The sequence below is a fragment of the Musca domestica genome, unplaced genomic scaffold (genome assembly GCF_030504385.1).
Source record: "Musca domestica strain aabys unplaced genomic scaffold, Musca_domestica.polishedcontigs.V.1.1 12, whole genome shotgun sequence".
Lineage (NCBI taxonomy): Eukaryota > Metazoa > Arthropoda > Insecta > Diptera > Muscidae > Musca > Musca domestica.
The window spans coordinates 10125263-10142169 of NW_026712155.1; the positions used below are offsets into that span (position 1 = coordinate 10125263).

At 36.7% G+C, this 16907-nt stretch overlaps 1 protein-coding gene across 1 annotated transcript in view; it reads right to left on the reverse strand.

Annotated features, from left to right (window-relative positions):
• Positions 1-1611: 1611 nt before the first annotated feature.
• The window catches only part of LOC101887652 (synaptogenesis protein syg-2-like), a 339666-nt gene continuing 324370 nt past the window's right edge, over positions 1612-16907 (reverse strand). Inside the window, exons 7-8 of the mRNA XM_059132308.1 lie at positions 5387-5587; positions 1612-1733 (exon numbers count right to left, since the gene is read on the reverse strand). Coding sequence (XP_058988291.1) covers positions 1612-1733; positions 5387-5587 — 323 coding nt within the window. The remainder of the gene's footprint in view (positions 1734-5386; positions 5588-16907) is intronic.

Here is a 16907-nt window from a genome sequence, read left to right on the forward strand (position 1 = left end):
TAAGAAAATGGAATAGTTCGGTCGACTTTTTAACATTATCTAAAAATAATCTCATAACTCATATAAAGTGAAGGAAGCCGGTAGTAGGTGAGGTTGAAAAGAGGGGCGAAACAATTCGCCGCACTGTCTGATGGGCATACATTTATGGTAGTATAGGCCTGTTGTGCCCTCTAGACTAAAGGCTTTTGAAAGAAGACGGGCAGTTAAAAGTCTGTTATGTTTGAAATGCAGTTGCCTTAATGAAATTCCTTAACTGTTTTATATCATTTATCAAGATCTGATCTGGTACGTTGCAATATTTATATCATATTTATTAAGGACAAATGGACAATATTGGTCCATTCCTGGGAACCTACTCCATTGAGGGTCAGCAGTTTGAATAATCATAATAGAAGTCAAAATATATTTAAATAATCGGACATTGGTGGAGGGGATACATCTGTCGGAACACCCGACTGATACTTTATAACTAGTATTTATATTTATTTTTCATTTGAAATCCACTTTCTTCTGGAATGTCTCATATACAATCTTTTTTATATCCTGCAAAGCATATGTATCAAATCTCCTTCCAAGCAAACAAAAAACTTTATTCTCATTTATCCTATCTGGTTACCTTTTTTCGAGAAAACCAATACAGCTAGAAATACATATGTGTGACAAAAACTATCCACCAATAACAAAAACAACAACTCTAACAGGAAACAATGAGATGGTGTTGAAAACGTTTTGTTGCCATCACCAGGATACGTTCACTCGCCGCATATTGGCATTGTCTAGCTGCTGTTTTTTATGATTATTTTTATTGAGGCAAAATATATGCTCGCTCGTTGAACATTTATTAAACAAATATGAAATAAAACATTTTTTGTTTATGGCACAGACAGAGAGCGAGAGAGAGAGAGAGAGAGAGAGTCAGACCGACAGACAGACAAATAAAAAAGGAAATGACAGAGACTAGCTATTCCGTGGGAATAAATATTAGATGTATTTTTTTGCTTAGCAAAGCTGTATAGTTAGCTAAACAAATAACAATGGATTTCTCCTGGTGGCATTTGCCAATTATTTGATTTGTTCTTTCATCACCACCACCACCATCATCACTACCATCACCACTATAACCACTACCACCACCACAATCAAAGCAAACACAAATATTTCCGTTTCTTTATAGACCATTCTATTCTCCGTTGCTCCTGTTGCAAACCATCGACGGCTTCAATTTCCTAGATTATCATTTATTTGCAAATAGCTTTTAAGATATCAAATAACATTGAAATGACAGTAAAACAAGATATGGGGCAGGGGCAGAAGGCCATTGCGCCATTGGAACAATAAACTTGACTTGACATCAGACAAATTATTAGCAAATTTCGAGGCATTTAATAAATTGTTGCTGAGGATTTTTTTGTTTCGCTTTTTTTTTTTTTTTTTGGATTTCAGGTCAAGTGGTATCAAGTGACAGTGGTAGTGTGAGAAAAAATGTAAGATTTTTTTCTTTAAGAGGGTAACACTGGCTTCATAACTTTAGGGATATTGAAACCAATTATGAAAACCCACAAAATTTCAAGTTAGAAAATTCGTAAAGTGCCTTAACAGACTCATTTGACCTTAAAATGTCAAGATTTTTGGAACATTTATTTGCTGGGTTGGCGGAACCTGGTCGGAAATTTGTACCTCCGAATCAATCCGATACATAGAACCGGCCGCCGTGGGATTGGATAGTAAACTACCTGTGTGGACGCCAGCAGTACGTGGAATTCAGAAACAAGAAGTCGAGCATCCGTAGAGTTAAACAGGGAGTTCCCCAAGGTGGGGTGATATCTCCGGAACTGTTTAACCTCTACCTTTCTGACATTCCACGCCCTCCAGATGGTATAAAGATTATAACGTACGCAGATGATTGTACGCTCGTGGCGTCCAAACTCATTATCGTTGACATTTGCGTTCGGTTAAACGCTTACCTTGTTGATCTTACCGCCTTTTTCACTGCGAGGAATTTGAAGATATCCGCCAGTAAGACAAAGGCGGAGATGGGGCTATCCTTGAATGTACAGGTCGATGGTGCTATTATTCCGACCAACAACTACCCCATGGTATTAGGGGTCACATTCAATAGCCTCTTTAAGTCGTCCGCCACTAAGCCAAAGGCGGAGATGGGGCTATCCTTGAATGTACAGGTCGATGGTGCTATAATTCCGACCAGCAACTACCCCAAGGTATTAGGGGGCACATTCGATAGCCTCTTTAAGTCGTCCGCGCATACCACAGCTATCTGCGACAAGATTAGAAGTAGGAACAAGGTCCTCAAGTCTCTGGCCGGCAGTAATTGGGGAGCTGATAAGAAAACCTTGTTGACCTCTTACAACGCGATAGGCCGGTCTGTGGTAAACTATACGGCTCCGGTGTGGTGCGCCAACGTCAGTGATACGCAGTGGAAAAATATTCAATCCTGCCAGAATGCCGGCCTAAGAACCACAACAGGGTGCCTCCTCATGACACCTGTCGATCACCTATATGAGGAGACGAAGGTCTTAACGGAGCGACAGCAAAACAAAATTCTGTCAATGCAATACCTGCGTGGGTGTTATAGACAAAACCATCAGAATCACCATATTGTGGATAGGAAACCTCCGCCCAGGCACGTTAGGAAAGACCTTCATGATCTAGAGAGAGAGAGAGGTGCAGAGGTATAAGAGAGATCAACAGGCCTATCAAGCGGGACTAAATAGTATTCACTCTAATGCTGTCTCAGAAGCCATTGAAGGATATAGAGTGAATACTGTGCTAGGAGACCGTCGCAGGTGAAGACAAACCGACAAACCAGAGTATTTTTGGCTCAATTACGATCCGAATGGTGCAGCCGCCTAAATTCCTACTGGGCCCGGATAAACAGCGATGTGCAGAACAGGCCCACATGAAACGTTACACCTATTTCGCAGTCCAGCCAAGCCTACTCACTTAACTCCAGTCTCGTTATGGACACAACCCATACACGTTGCATCCTTTTTGGGACTGGACATAGAGGCAGAACCAGATTGAATGGATTCAGAAAATGGAAACCGAACGAACAACTACAACGATTTTTGGACACGAATAAACCTTAAAAATGTATTCCTGAAAAAGTCCATGACAATAATAGGTATTTTTGGTCCAAAAACTCTTAAAAAAGTTCTTACATTTCCATATGCTCCACCATAGTATAGAATAAAGGCCGAATATTATCGCGAAAATATTCTGGAGGGTGTATTAAAGCCTTGGGCATGCAAACATTTTGGCCGCAGACCTTGGACATTCCAACAACGCACTCAGAACGCGCCACCCAAGAGTGGTTACAAAATAAGGTTCCTCACTTCATTTCCAGTGCACAATGACCACCAAAATCTCCGGATGCCAATCCGTTGGACTATTGTGTCTGGAATATTTTGAAAAGCAAGGTCGGCACTAAAAAATACCAAAGTGTCGATCACCTCAATCAAGCTCTTGGCTGGGAATGGGCCAAAATACCCCAGAGCATCATTCGAGCAGAGTGTGACGGCTTCATTGGCCGTTTGAAGGCCATAATTCGTGCCAAAGATGACCAATTCGAACAAATCTGAACTTATTCTAAAATGTGATGCTATTTCCGACGTTTTTTCGCTTTATTCAATCAATTTAAAAAAAAAAATGTGAAAATTATGGCCTTTGTCTTTGCGGCATTTTTTTATCTCATTCTGCATCTAAATTTTGACCAATTATCTCCAATTTCAATAGGGTTCGTCGTTGGGCCAAACAAATGATTTGTGCAAAATTTCAGCAGGATCGGGCGATAAATATCATCTTCAGTATCAGTAAAATATCATCTTAAAAATTTTAAACTTCTGTGAGGGAGGTACCAGCAGGAGGGGGCCGACATTGCCCATCTCCGAACTCGATCTAAGTTTGATAATGATATTACGATGTACCAAGTTTGGACCAAATTCGGATATTCCCTTCGAGAGTTATCATGCACACCAGCCAGACATGCAGTCGACTAACAGACATCGCTAGATCGACTTCAAATGTCCTAAAACGGATTTGGTACAAACAGACCTAGGTCTAAGACTGTTATTTCTATGAGACACGTTTTGGCCGTATCAAATAATGTATACCCTCTGTGGCCATATGGCTAAGTGTATAAACAACGCCTAGGATAGTTAAGTAATAATAAACAATTTAAGAGGCAGTAGATTCGGCCGGGCTGAACTTTGAATACTCTCCACCATTTTGAACGAATTTGGAAATTTTCGAAACATATAAACCGTTTAAAAATTCTGTTAAAATCTTAAAAATACAGAATATAGCCGTTATATTGGAGTCTATACGACATGCACGTACATAGGCATTGCTTGTCATAAGCCATTACCATATTCAAATTTGAAACTTGAAATAATCGGTGATTAATGTAGCTAAAATCATCAAAATTGCGTTTATAGGCTGCTATTATTATATCGAAGCTGTACGAAGACCTGGACCATCATAGACAATTTTCTGTCACAGCCTGTAGCATCCATTACGACCTTCAAATACGACATCTCAAAAAATTTCGGTGAGTTTTGTACTTAAAATCGTCAAAATACCGAATATAGGGAGGTACTGATATATGGGACCTATACGATGACCTGGACCTGCATAGACAATTTTCTGCCAGAGGCTGTAGCATCCATTACGAACTTCAAATACCAAATTTGAAACAATTCCGGTGAATAATGTCGCTAAAATCATTAAAACACCGAATATCTGGAGGTACCGTTATATGGGGACTATGCGAAGACGTGGACCTAAATGGCCCATTCTCAATACCAAAAATTCTGCAGACATAATAATCATTTCAGTAAAATGTTATCAATCTACTTCATTTCGTTCGGAAGCTAGAGTAATTTCCACAGAAGGACGGACATCGCTAAATCGACATAGAATTTTATGCCGATCAAGAATATATATACTTTGTGGGGTCCAAAAATGTATATTTCGAGGTGTTATAAACGGAATGACAAACTTCATATACCCTGCATACTATGGTGGAGGGTAAAAAAAAAACAACCAATACCTAAATAGTCTCAAATTCCTTTCTCTTAAAAGCACCTCCTAAAATTCAAAAACAAAAGTTTTCCCGAAAATTAATTTCATCAATTTTTTCCGTTCACTTCTATTTTCACCTTCAACATTCCTTTTCGGGAAATTGCTCTATTAATGACATCCATAAAATTTCACCAGGTTAATAATGCTTATTAATAATTTACTTTTCGGCTTTATGATATTTTCAAAAGCCAAAAGTCACCACATACTCATACACACACACATAAAAACAATTTCTATAAACTATTTATTGATTTCCAATGCGAAATCATTGCATTTCAATACTCACAATACAATTCAATGGTGATATTGGTCGAGACATATTTCTTGTGAAAATTGCTCGCCTGACAGGTGTAGACCGCATGTTGGTGGATACGTGACAAATTCCGTACGACCAATTTGCTATTTATCGTATTGTCATAGCTGTAATCGACAACGCTATTTTGGATTTGACCGTTCATTAGCCAGGTCACCGTTGGTGGGGGTCTGCCTGAAAGGAAAGAAGAGAAAAAAAGAAAAGGGGGAAATTAATAACGTGTTTTTGTAATGGCGTTGGTGGGTAATTAGATATTGGAAAGTTTCTTTTCATTTCCATTTTTAATAAAATATTTAAAATTAAAGTTCCTTTCGTTTCGCTTCGCTATGCGGAGTCTAGACGGCAATTAAACAAAAAAAAAATGGAAAAAGTCAAAATTGTTTAAAGTTTGTTTGTTTTACGAGTATTTGAAAATAATTTATTGTAACAACAATATTTTTCTCTTTTGGCAACAGGGGCGTACACGGGAATGTATTTCGCAGATACTAAGGGAGGTTTTAAAAACAGGAAAAAAATTATCTCTTCTATGGAATATTTACAAAAATTTGGAAAATGGAAGCATTTTTTGGGAGTCGATTTTCTTATTGTCCCAACTCTCTGGGGATAGCTTGGGTTCCCCAGAAGAATTATTATACCCTCCACCATAGTATGGAGGGTATATTAAGTTTGTCATTCCGTTTGTAACACCTTGAAATATACATTTTAGACCCCTCAAATGTATATTATATCTGCAGGACTTTTGGAATTGAAAATGGGTGATGTAGGTCCACGTTTTGGTATAGCTCCCATATAACGGTTCCTCCCGATATTCGGTATTTTGATGATTTTAGCGGCATTATTAACCGGAAATGTTTCAAATTTGGTAATTGAAGTCCGTTATGGATACTTCAACCTAATAACGGTACCCCATATAACGGTACCTCCCGATATTCGGTATTTTGATGATTTTAACGACATTATTCACCAGAACTATTTCAAATTTGGTATTTGAAGTTCGTAATGGATGCTACAGTCTATGAAAGAAAATTTTCTGTGCAGGTCCACGTCTTCGTATAGCCCCCATATAACGGTACCTACCGATATTCGGTATTTTGATGATTTAAGCGATATTATTCATCTGAACTATTTCAAATTTGGTATTTTAAGTTCGTAATGGATACTACAGCCTGTGACAGAAATTTTTCTGTGCAGGTCCACGTCTTCGTATAGCCCCCATATAACAGTACCACCCGATATTCGATACTTTGATGATTTTTGCGACAATATTCATCTAATTTGTTTCAAATTCAGTAGTTGAAGTTCATAACAGATACTACAGCTTAAGATATAAAATGGGCCATGTAGGTTCACGTTTTGGTATAGCCCCCAAATAAGGGTACCTCCCGATATTCGGTATTTTGATGATTCTAGCGACATTTTTCACCGGAATTGTTTTAAATTTGGTATTTGAAGTTCGTAATGGAGTCTTAAGCCTAAGACAGAAAATTGTCTGTGCAGGTCCACGTCTTCGTATAGCCCCCATATAACGGTACCTCCCGATATTCGGTATTTTGAGGATTTTAGCGACATTATTCACAGGAATTGTTTCAAATTTGGTATTTGAAGTTCGTAGTGAATACTACAGCCTATGACATAAAACTGTCTGTGCAGGTTCACGTCTTCGTATAGCCCCCATATAACGGTACCTCCCCATATTCGGTATTTTTATGATGTTTGCGTCATTATTCACCGGAACTATTTCAAATTTGGTATTTGAAGTAAGTAATGGATACTACAGCCTGTGACAGAAATTTGTCTGCGCAGGTCCACGTCTTCGTATAGCCTCCATATAACGGTACCTCCCGATACTCGGTATTTTGATGATTTTAGCGAAATTATTGACCGGAATTTTTTCAAATTTGATATTTGAAGTAAGTAATGGATACTACAGCCTGTGACAGAAATTTGTCTGCGCAGGTCCACGTCTTCGTATAGCCTCCATATATCGGTACCTCCCGATATTCGGTAAATTGTTGATTTTAGCGACATTATTTACCGGAACTATTTTAAATTTGGTATTTGAAGTTCGAAATGGATGATACAGCCTATGACAGAAAATTGCCTGTGAAGGTCCACGTCTTCGTATAGCCCCCATATAACGGTACCTACCGATATTCGGTATTTTGATGATTTAAGCGATATTATTCATCTGAACTATTTCAAATTTGGTATTTTAAGTTCGTAATGGATACTACAGCCTGTGACAGAAATTTTTCTGTGCAGGTCCACGTCTTCGTATAGCCCCCATATAACAGTACCACCCGATATTCGATACTTTGATGATTTTTGCGACAATATTCATCTAATTTGTTTCAAATTCAGTAGTTGAAGTTCATAACAGATACTACAGCTTAAGATATAAAATGGGCCATGTAGGTTCACGTTTTGGTATAGCCCCCAAATAAGGGTACCTCCCGATATTCGGTATTTTGATGATTTTAGCGAAATTATTGACCGGAATTTTTTCAAATTTGATATTTGAAGTAAGTAATGGATACTACAGCCTGTGACAGAAATTTGTCTGCGCAGGTCCACGTCTTCGTATAGCCCCCATATAACGGTACCTCCCGATATTCGGTATTTTGAGGATTTTAGCGACATTATTCACAGGAATTGTTTCAAATTTGGTATTTGAAGTTCGTAGTGAATACTACAGCCTATGACATAAAACTGTCTGTGCAGGTTCACGTCTTCGTATAGCCCCCATATAACGGTACCTCCCCATATTCGGTATTTTTATGATGTTTGCGTCATTATTCACCGGAACTATTTCAAATTTGGTATTTGAAGTAAGTAATGGATACTACAGCCTGTGACAGAAAATTGTCTGTGCAGGTCCACGTCTTCGTATAGCCCCCATATAACGGTACCTCCCGATATTCGGTATTTTGAGGATTTTAGCGACATTATTCACAGGAATTGTTTCAAATTTGGTATTTGAAGTTCGTAGTGAATACTACAGCCTAAGACAGAAAATTGTCTGTGCAGGTCCACGTCTTCGTATAGCCCCCATATAACGGTACCTCCCGATACTCGGTATTTTGATGATTTTAGCGAAATTATTGACCGGAATTTTTTCAAATTTGATATTTGAAGTAAGTAATGGATACTACAGCCTGTGACAGAAATTTGTCTGCGCAGGTCCACGTCTTCGTATAGCCTCCATATATCGGTACCTCCCGATATTCGGTAAATTGTTGATTTTAGCGACATTATTTACCGGAACTATTTTAAATTTGGTATTTGAAGTTCGAAATGGATGATACAGCCTATGACAGAAAATTGCCTGTGAAGGTCCACGTCTTCGTATAGCCCCCATATAACTGTACCACCCGCTATTCTATATTTTGTTGATTTAAGCGACATTATTTACCGGAATTGTTTCAAATTTGGTATTTGATGTTTGTAGTGGATACTACAGCCTATGCCAGAAAATTGTCTGTGCATGTCCACGTCTTCGCATAGCCCCCATATAACGGTACTTCCCGATATTCGGTATTTTGAAGATTTTAGCGACATTATTCACCGAAATTCTTTCAACTTTGTAATTTGATGGTTGTAGTGAATAACACAGCCTATGACAAAAAATTGTCTATGCAGGTTCACGTCTTCGTATAGCCCCCATATAACGGTACCTCCCGATATTCGGCAATTTAATTATTTAAGCGACATTATTAACCGGAAGTGTTTCAAATTTGGTATTTAAATTTCGTAGTGGATACTACAGCCTACGACAGAAAATTGTCTGTGCAGGTCCACGTCTTCGTATAGCCCCCATATAACTGTACCACCCGCTATTCGGTATTTTTTTGATTTAAGTGACATTATTGACCGGAACTATTTCAAATTTGGTATTTGATGGTTGTAGTGAATAACACAGCCTATGACAAAAAATTGTCTATGCAGGTCCACGTCTTTGTATAGTCCCCGTATAATGGTACCACCCGATATTCGGTATTTTTGAAGCGACATTATTCACCGGAATTGTTTCAAATTTGGTATTTGATGGTTGTAGTGGATACTACAGCCTAGGACAGAAAATTGTCTATGCAGGTCCACGTCTTCGTATAGCCCCCATATAACGGTACCTCCGACATTCAATATTTTGACAATTTAAGCGGCAATATTCACGGGAAATGTTTCAAATTTGGTATTTGAAGTTCGTAATGCATACTTCAGCCTTAGACAGAAAATTGTCTGTGAAGGTCCACGTCTTCGTATAGCCCCCATAAAAAGGTTCCTCCCGAAATTCGGTAATTTAATTATTTAAGCGACATTATTAACTTGGAAGTGTTTCAAATTTGGTATTTGAAGTTCGTAATGACAGAAAATTGTCTGTGCAGGTTCACGTCTTCGTATAGCCCCCATATAACTGTACATCCCGATATTCGGTATTTTGATGATTTTAGCAACATTATTCACCGGAATTATTTCAAATTTGGTATTTGAAGTTAGGAATGGATACTACAGCCTTTGACAGAAAATTGCCTGTGCAGGTTCACGTCTTCGTATAGCCCCCATATAACGGTACCTCCCGATTTTCGGTATTTTTATGATTTTAGCGACATTATTCACCGGAATTGTTTCAAATTTGGTATTTGAAGTTCGTAATGGATACTACAGCTTGTGAAAGAAAATTGTCTGTGCAGGTCAAGGTCTCCGTAGAGCCCCCATGTAAGGATATCTCCCGATATTCGGTGTTTTGCTGATTTTATTTACATTATTACCGGTTTTTTTATGTTTCGCATTTGAATATTGTAATGGCATATGACATATGTTACCTGTGCAGGTCCATGTCGTCGTATTGACCCTAATGTAACAGCTACCTTCGGTATTTTTAAGATTTTTACAGATTTTTTTTTTTTTTTTTTTTGTGAATTTTATTGTTCTTGAGAATTCCCAAATTCGTTCCAAATGGTGGAGGGTATTCAAAGTTCTGCCCAGCCTAACTTACAGCTTTTTTTCTTGTTTCCTTTTAATTAAAAATCTCTAAGAAGGTCCCTAGAAAAAATATATATTTTTTAAAAAACTTTCAAAATCCCACAAATCTCCAAGAATTTTCCAATTCCCTTAAAACCCTCCATTAACTACGCCCCTGCTCAAAATAGGTTTTTATTTCGATGTTCTTGTTATTATTTCGTTTGAAAACTTTTAATTTTGCCCCATTTATCTGCAAACAATGTTCCAACTTAAAAGGACCTTTAAAATTTTTCCCATCCCATCTCTTCCCAAAATATGTATTTTATTTGAAATTAAACTAATAACCTTGAGTGTTTTGCCAAGTTTCAAATGGAGGGCCCAAAAGGTTTTCGTATTAATTATAAATGCCAAGCAATCATTATTTGTTATGGTGTACGGATCAAGGAGCCATTGAGTTGTAATGAAAATAAGAGTTTTGTAGTAGATTTGCCATGGCGTAATTAAAGATAATAGAAATTTGCAAACTTTAAGAGCCTTTGCAAGGAACTCTTAAATTTTAGGAGTTTATATTTGATGTGCTTACAGTAATTAAAAGAAAATCGAACATTTATATAGAATTTTATGCGAAATCATAAATTCCGATAAAATCCATATTCATCTCAGGTTTCTGATTGAGAGAAATATTTAGATATAGCAAATTGTTCGCTGATATATATCATCTTCACAACAGATCTTGCGTTAGCAAAAAAAATATTTGGATGTGTGTAATTTGTATAGATTTGGATGCTTATTTCGCTTTCCTTCATCTTGAACCCTACATATGTGGGGGAGGTACCAAGAGAAATGGTCCGATCTCTACCATATTTATAACAGATCTTGTGTCGATAGAAATATTGAGATTTGCCAAGCCTGGGTGAAATCGGATATTAATTGCGTGTTTTATAAGCTTCATGGATATTCAAAATTTTGACCCTTTGTGGAGGAAGTACGAGAACTAGTGGACCAATATAGCCAATATTTACAGCAGATCTTGTGTTGGTAGAAAAAATTGGATATGTGAAATAAAAAGTGATCTGGATGCTTATTATTACGGTTTTGGTTATTCAAACCTTTGACCCTTTGTAGGGGAGCCACCAGAAGGAATGGTCTGATATCTATCATCTTTATAGAAGATCTTTCGTTGATAGAAATATTGAGATGTGCCAAGTGCAAATGGAATCAAATGTCAATTTCACGTTTTATGAGCTACATGGATATTCAAGATTTTGACCCTATGTGGGGGGGGGTTGTACCAGAAGGAGTGGACCGATATATTCCACCTTTAGCAGATATTGTGTTAGTAGTAAAAATGGGATGTGTGAAACATAAAGATAACCTGATGCATATTTCGCTTTTTATGACCTTCATGGATTTTCAAAATTTTGACTCTTTGTAAGGAAGGTACCAAAAGGGGAAGTCCGATCTCTACCGTTTTTATAAAAGATCTTCTGTTGATAGAAATATTGAGATGTGCCTAGTCTGTATGGAATCGTATGTGAATTTCGCGTTTTTCATGGTTATTCAAAATGTTGACCCTTTGTGGGGGAGGTACCAAAAGAAGTGGGCCGATATATCCCATCTTTACAGCAGATCTTGTGTCAGTAGCAATCATGGGATGGGTAAAACATAAAGAGAGCCGGCTAAGTATTTCTGATTTTATAATAGTTTATGTTACGCAAAATTTTGACCCCTTTTATGGGGGAGGTACTAGAAGAAGTGCATCGACATATTCCAACTTCACCCCAAACCTTGGGGTTACAAAAAATATTGTGATGTGTGTAATTGGAAGGCAATCGGATACTTACATTACATTTTATACTAGAGGTACTAGATGGATTGGACCGATATTGTCCATTTTTCCACCTAACCTAGATCTGATGGAAATATTAGGATTTGCAAAGTTGAAGTAAAATTGGATTATCATTTCTATTTCTGTGTAGTATTTTTTTTTTAATTCCGACCTTTTGCGAATTTCGACCTTTTGGGGGAATATTGTCCATTTTCGCACCTGACTTAGCACCGATGTAAATATTAGAATTTGCAAAGTCCGTCCGTCTGTCCATGTATTCTTGTGAACAAAATGCAGGTCGCATTTATTATCCAATTGAGATGAAATTTTGCAAACAACATTTGTTTGGCCCAAGGACGAACCCTATTGAAATTGGAGATAATTGGTAAAAATTTAGATATAGCTCCCATATATATCTTTGTCCGATTTGCCTTTTATTGTGCACCAAACGTGTAATATCAGGCCGAATAGTATGAAATTTTGCACATACAACCAAATTAGGCCTGAAAATAAGTATGCCAAATTTGATCGAAATCGGTTCAGATATAGCTACAGCTCCCATATATATTGTTCATCCGACTTTTTATTTTTGTCCTCCGCAGCCGTAATATGCACTCTGTAACAACAATATTTGGGGAAATATATCAAATGCAGCTCAGAAATACCTTTGCTAAATTTTATCGAGATCGGTTCAGATTTGGATATAGCTCCCATATATAACTTCGTCCGATTTACCTTTTATTGTGCACCAAACGTCTAATATTTTCCCAAATGCGATGGAATTTGGCACATACGACCGAATTGAGTCTAGAAGGTAGTATGCCAAATTTGGTGAAGATCGGTTCAGATATAGCTATAGCTCCCATATATATTGTTCATCCGATTTGTTGTATTTGTTACCCACAGCCGTAATATGCACTCCGTAACAACGGTATTCAGGGAAACAAATCATATACAGCTCAGAAATATTTTTACTAAATTTTATCGAGATCGGTTCAGATTTGGATATATCTTTATCTGATTTCAAATTAATTGTGCACCAAATGGGCAATACAAATCCGAATTTAAAAGATACAAATGCTTCGGCATATTTATTACTTTGAATTTTAAATTATAATTATAATCATAGCGTGTATGATTGAAATCTCCCATAAAAACTTTTAATTGTTATGTGGAGCTCTACTTAATTAGCAAAGTGGTGTAGGGTATCATAAAGTCGGCACCGCCCGACTTTAGGACTTTCTTTACTGTTTTTTTTTTTTTTTTTTGGGAAATTTTGACCTTTTGTTCGGAAGTACCATAAGGTGTGGACCGATATTGCCCATCTCCGAACTCGATTTAAGTTTAATAGTAATATTACGATGTACCAAGTTCGGACCAAATCGGATACTCCCTTCGAGAGTTATTGTGTGCACCGGCCAACAAGCCAGACAGACGGGCGGGCGGAAATCGCTAGATCGACTCTAAATATCCTGACATAGAATCTGAAACCGTTATTTCGATGATGCACGTTTTGACGTTATCAGATGACATATAGCTGAGGGTATACAAATCATATACCCCATACGATTCTGTAAGAGACATTTTAAGGATTTTTTTGCACAAAATTAAATTTTTAACAAAATTAATTATTTAAGGGATTCTTGGGCAAATACATTGTAAATATTTTACAAAAATAATTTTGTGCTCAAACTGTCTCGATTTGTTAATACACTTGTATATCCCACAAATCGAGAGTTACATAGAGGCCTCTAAACTAATTTTAGAGCTTAAAATATAACTCCTTGGAGACTACTTAGAAATGTATCTTATCTTAATCGATTGATATAATCATGGGACCACTTTGAAAAAAATATAACATTTCCAATACTAATTTATAATATCCCACTCACGTAGAGTTCATCTTCCAACAACAGCAAAAACTCCCTTTTGCCTAATACTACTACAACATAGCCATAAAAATAAATAATTTTACTGCTTCGAAAAAAATCAAGGTGAATAAAAATAGCTGAAAAATCTGTTGTGTCTGTTCGCCTATTGTTAAGTGTTCGCACAACATGAAAACGTACGAATGAATGGCTTTTATATGGAGCTGCCTCGTCTCTCGTTTTTTTTTTTTTTTTTTTTTTTTTTTTTTTGATAAATTATAACATTAAGTTTTGTTGATTACATTCAGTGCAACCCCGCCCCCCCGGCCAATGGCACTTTGACATTTAGGTTTTCTCATAGAGAAAAAATAAAAGCAACAACAAGAATGAATAATACCCCTAACTACACATACACACACACACGCATACCATAAAAAAGTCCTACCTTGCTATCGACCTGGCCATAAAGCAAACACGAAAAACGAACACATACTTTATATCATAAAATTTATTATATTTTCTTTTACTTCAAATGCAAGTGGGAGGAAGTCTCTCAAAGAAATGTGTGTGAGTGTCTGTGTGTGTGTGCTTAGAAAATACATATTTATGGTCTATTAGAGTCCATATATTTTAGCTAAATAACAACACAACACAAGACAAGAAACCAATACCAACTAATACCAATGCAATACTGAATACAACCTGCTGTTATTACATGTAGGTATCTTTGAAGTGTCTGCAACGGCTAGGAATTGTATGGCCATTACTATTGTTGTTGTTGTTGTTGCTGCTGCTGCTGCTGCCGTTGACAGCAGGTCTTTGCTAGACCTCGCCAGGTAGGCCTCTAATGTCGACTAGTTCAGTTCATATGTTAAATATAATTTATCGTTTAAAGGAAGTAAATAATAATCAATATTAAGCACACGTGTATTAACTTAATTTATTTCCCCACAATATTTCATAGCAACAAAATGTGAGTGTGTGTGTGCGATGATGGGGAAACAAATAGCCTGAGACATACTTAGGTAGATATTTATGAATGATATGTATGGAAATTTTGATAGATTGAAAAAATGTTTGAGTATTCTAGACAAAAACAAGTAAAAAAGATGTAAGTTCGGCCGGGACCAAATTTGAATATCCTCCACCATTTGGTACCAATTAAAAAAAAATTAAAAATAAAATCCTTTGAAAATTCTGCTAAAATTTAAAAAATACGGAAAGTAGCCGTATATTATATTAGGGTAAATACGACGAACTGGACACACAAATGCAACTTTTTTCACAAGCTATTACAATATTCAAATGCAAAACTTAAAAAATTCTGCTAATAATGTAGCTAAAATCGTCAAGATACCGAATATAGGGAGGTATCATACGGATTATAAAACGTGGACCTGCACAGACAATTTGTTGAAGCTGAAGAATCCATTAAGAACTTCAAATAAAAATTTGAAATAATTCCGGTGAATAATGTGGCTAAAATCGTCAAAATACTGAATATCGGAGGTGATACGAAGACGTGGACCTGCATAGACAATTTTCTGTCATAGGCTGTAGTATATATTACGAACTTCAAATGCGAAATTTAAATTAGTTCCGGTAAATAATGTCGCTAAAATCATCAAAATACCGAATATCGGGAGGTACCGTTATATGGGGGCTATATGAAGGCGTGGACCTGCACAGACAATTTTCAGTCCTAGGCTGTAGTCTCCATTACGAACTTCAAATACGAAATTTGAAACAATTTCGGTAAAAAATGTCGCAAAAATCATCAATGAACTGAATATCGGTGGGTATCGTTATATGGGGCTATACGAAGACGTGGACCTGCACAGACAATTTTCAATCCTAGGCCGTTGTATCCATCACGAACTTCAAATACGAAATTTGAAACAATTCCGGTAAATAATCCGCTAAAATCATCAAAGAACTGAATACTATACGTCTATACGGACTATACGAAGGCTTGGACCTACATGGCCCATTTTCTGTCTTAAGCTGTATTAACTATTATGAACTTCAAATACCAATTTTGAAATATTTCCGGTAAATAATGTCGCTGAAATCATCAAAATACCGAATATCGGGAGGTACCGTTATATGGGGGCTATACGAAGACGTGGACCTACATGGCTCATTTTCAGTACCAAAAGTTCTGCAGACATAATACACATTTGAGTAAATTTTTATTAACTTACTTCATTTCGTCGAAAGCTAGAGTGATTTCCACAGACGGATAGACAACAGATGGATAGACGGACAAACGGACGGACATTGCTAAATAGACATTGAATTCTATGCTGATTAAGAATTGGGATTTAAATTCAAAATTTTGAAATCATCCTAAAGGTCTCTTTTTTTGAATCTTTAAAAATTACACTCTGTAGCTCCATAGTGCTGTATATTTTGATTAATACCCAAAAGAGACATTTTCATCACTTAAATATCCAAGGACCACAAATATATGTTGTGTACCTCTTGTCTACATTTTTCCCTCACCCCCCAACTAAACTCACCACGAATTTGGGCTGCACATGAACCAATAAAACCTATCTTTCATCGTTTATTTGGAAAATCGAAAAATTGCTAAGTAAGACCATGACAATGACTATTCAGTGCTAAACGAAAATAAATACAATTACCAATGTAATTGATTGATCGGACATTAGGCCATGGATAATGGTTAGAATTTGTGAAATGGAAACGACAACCAACAAAAAAAAAAAACAAATATTGGCGAACTCGTGTTGAATAAATGCTGTCAAATTTAATGGCTAAATGACAATTTAAAGAAAAATAAACAGGGACAAATTGAACCCCAAATGACAAAAAA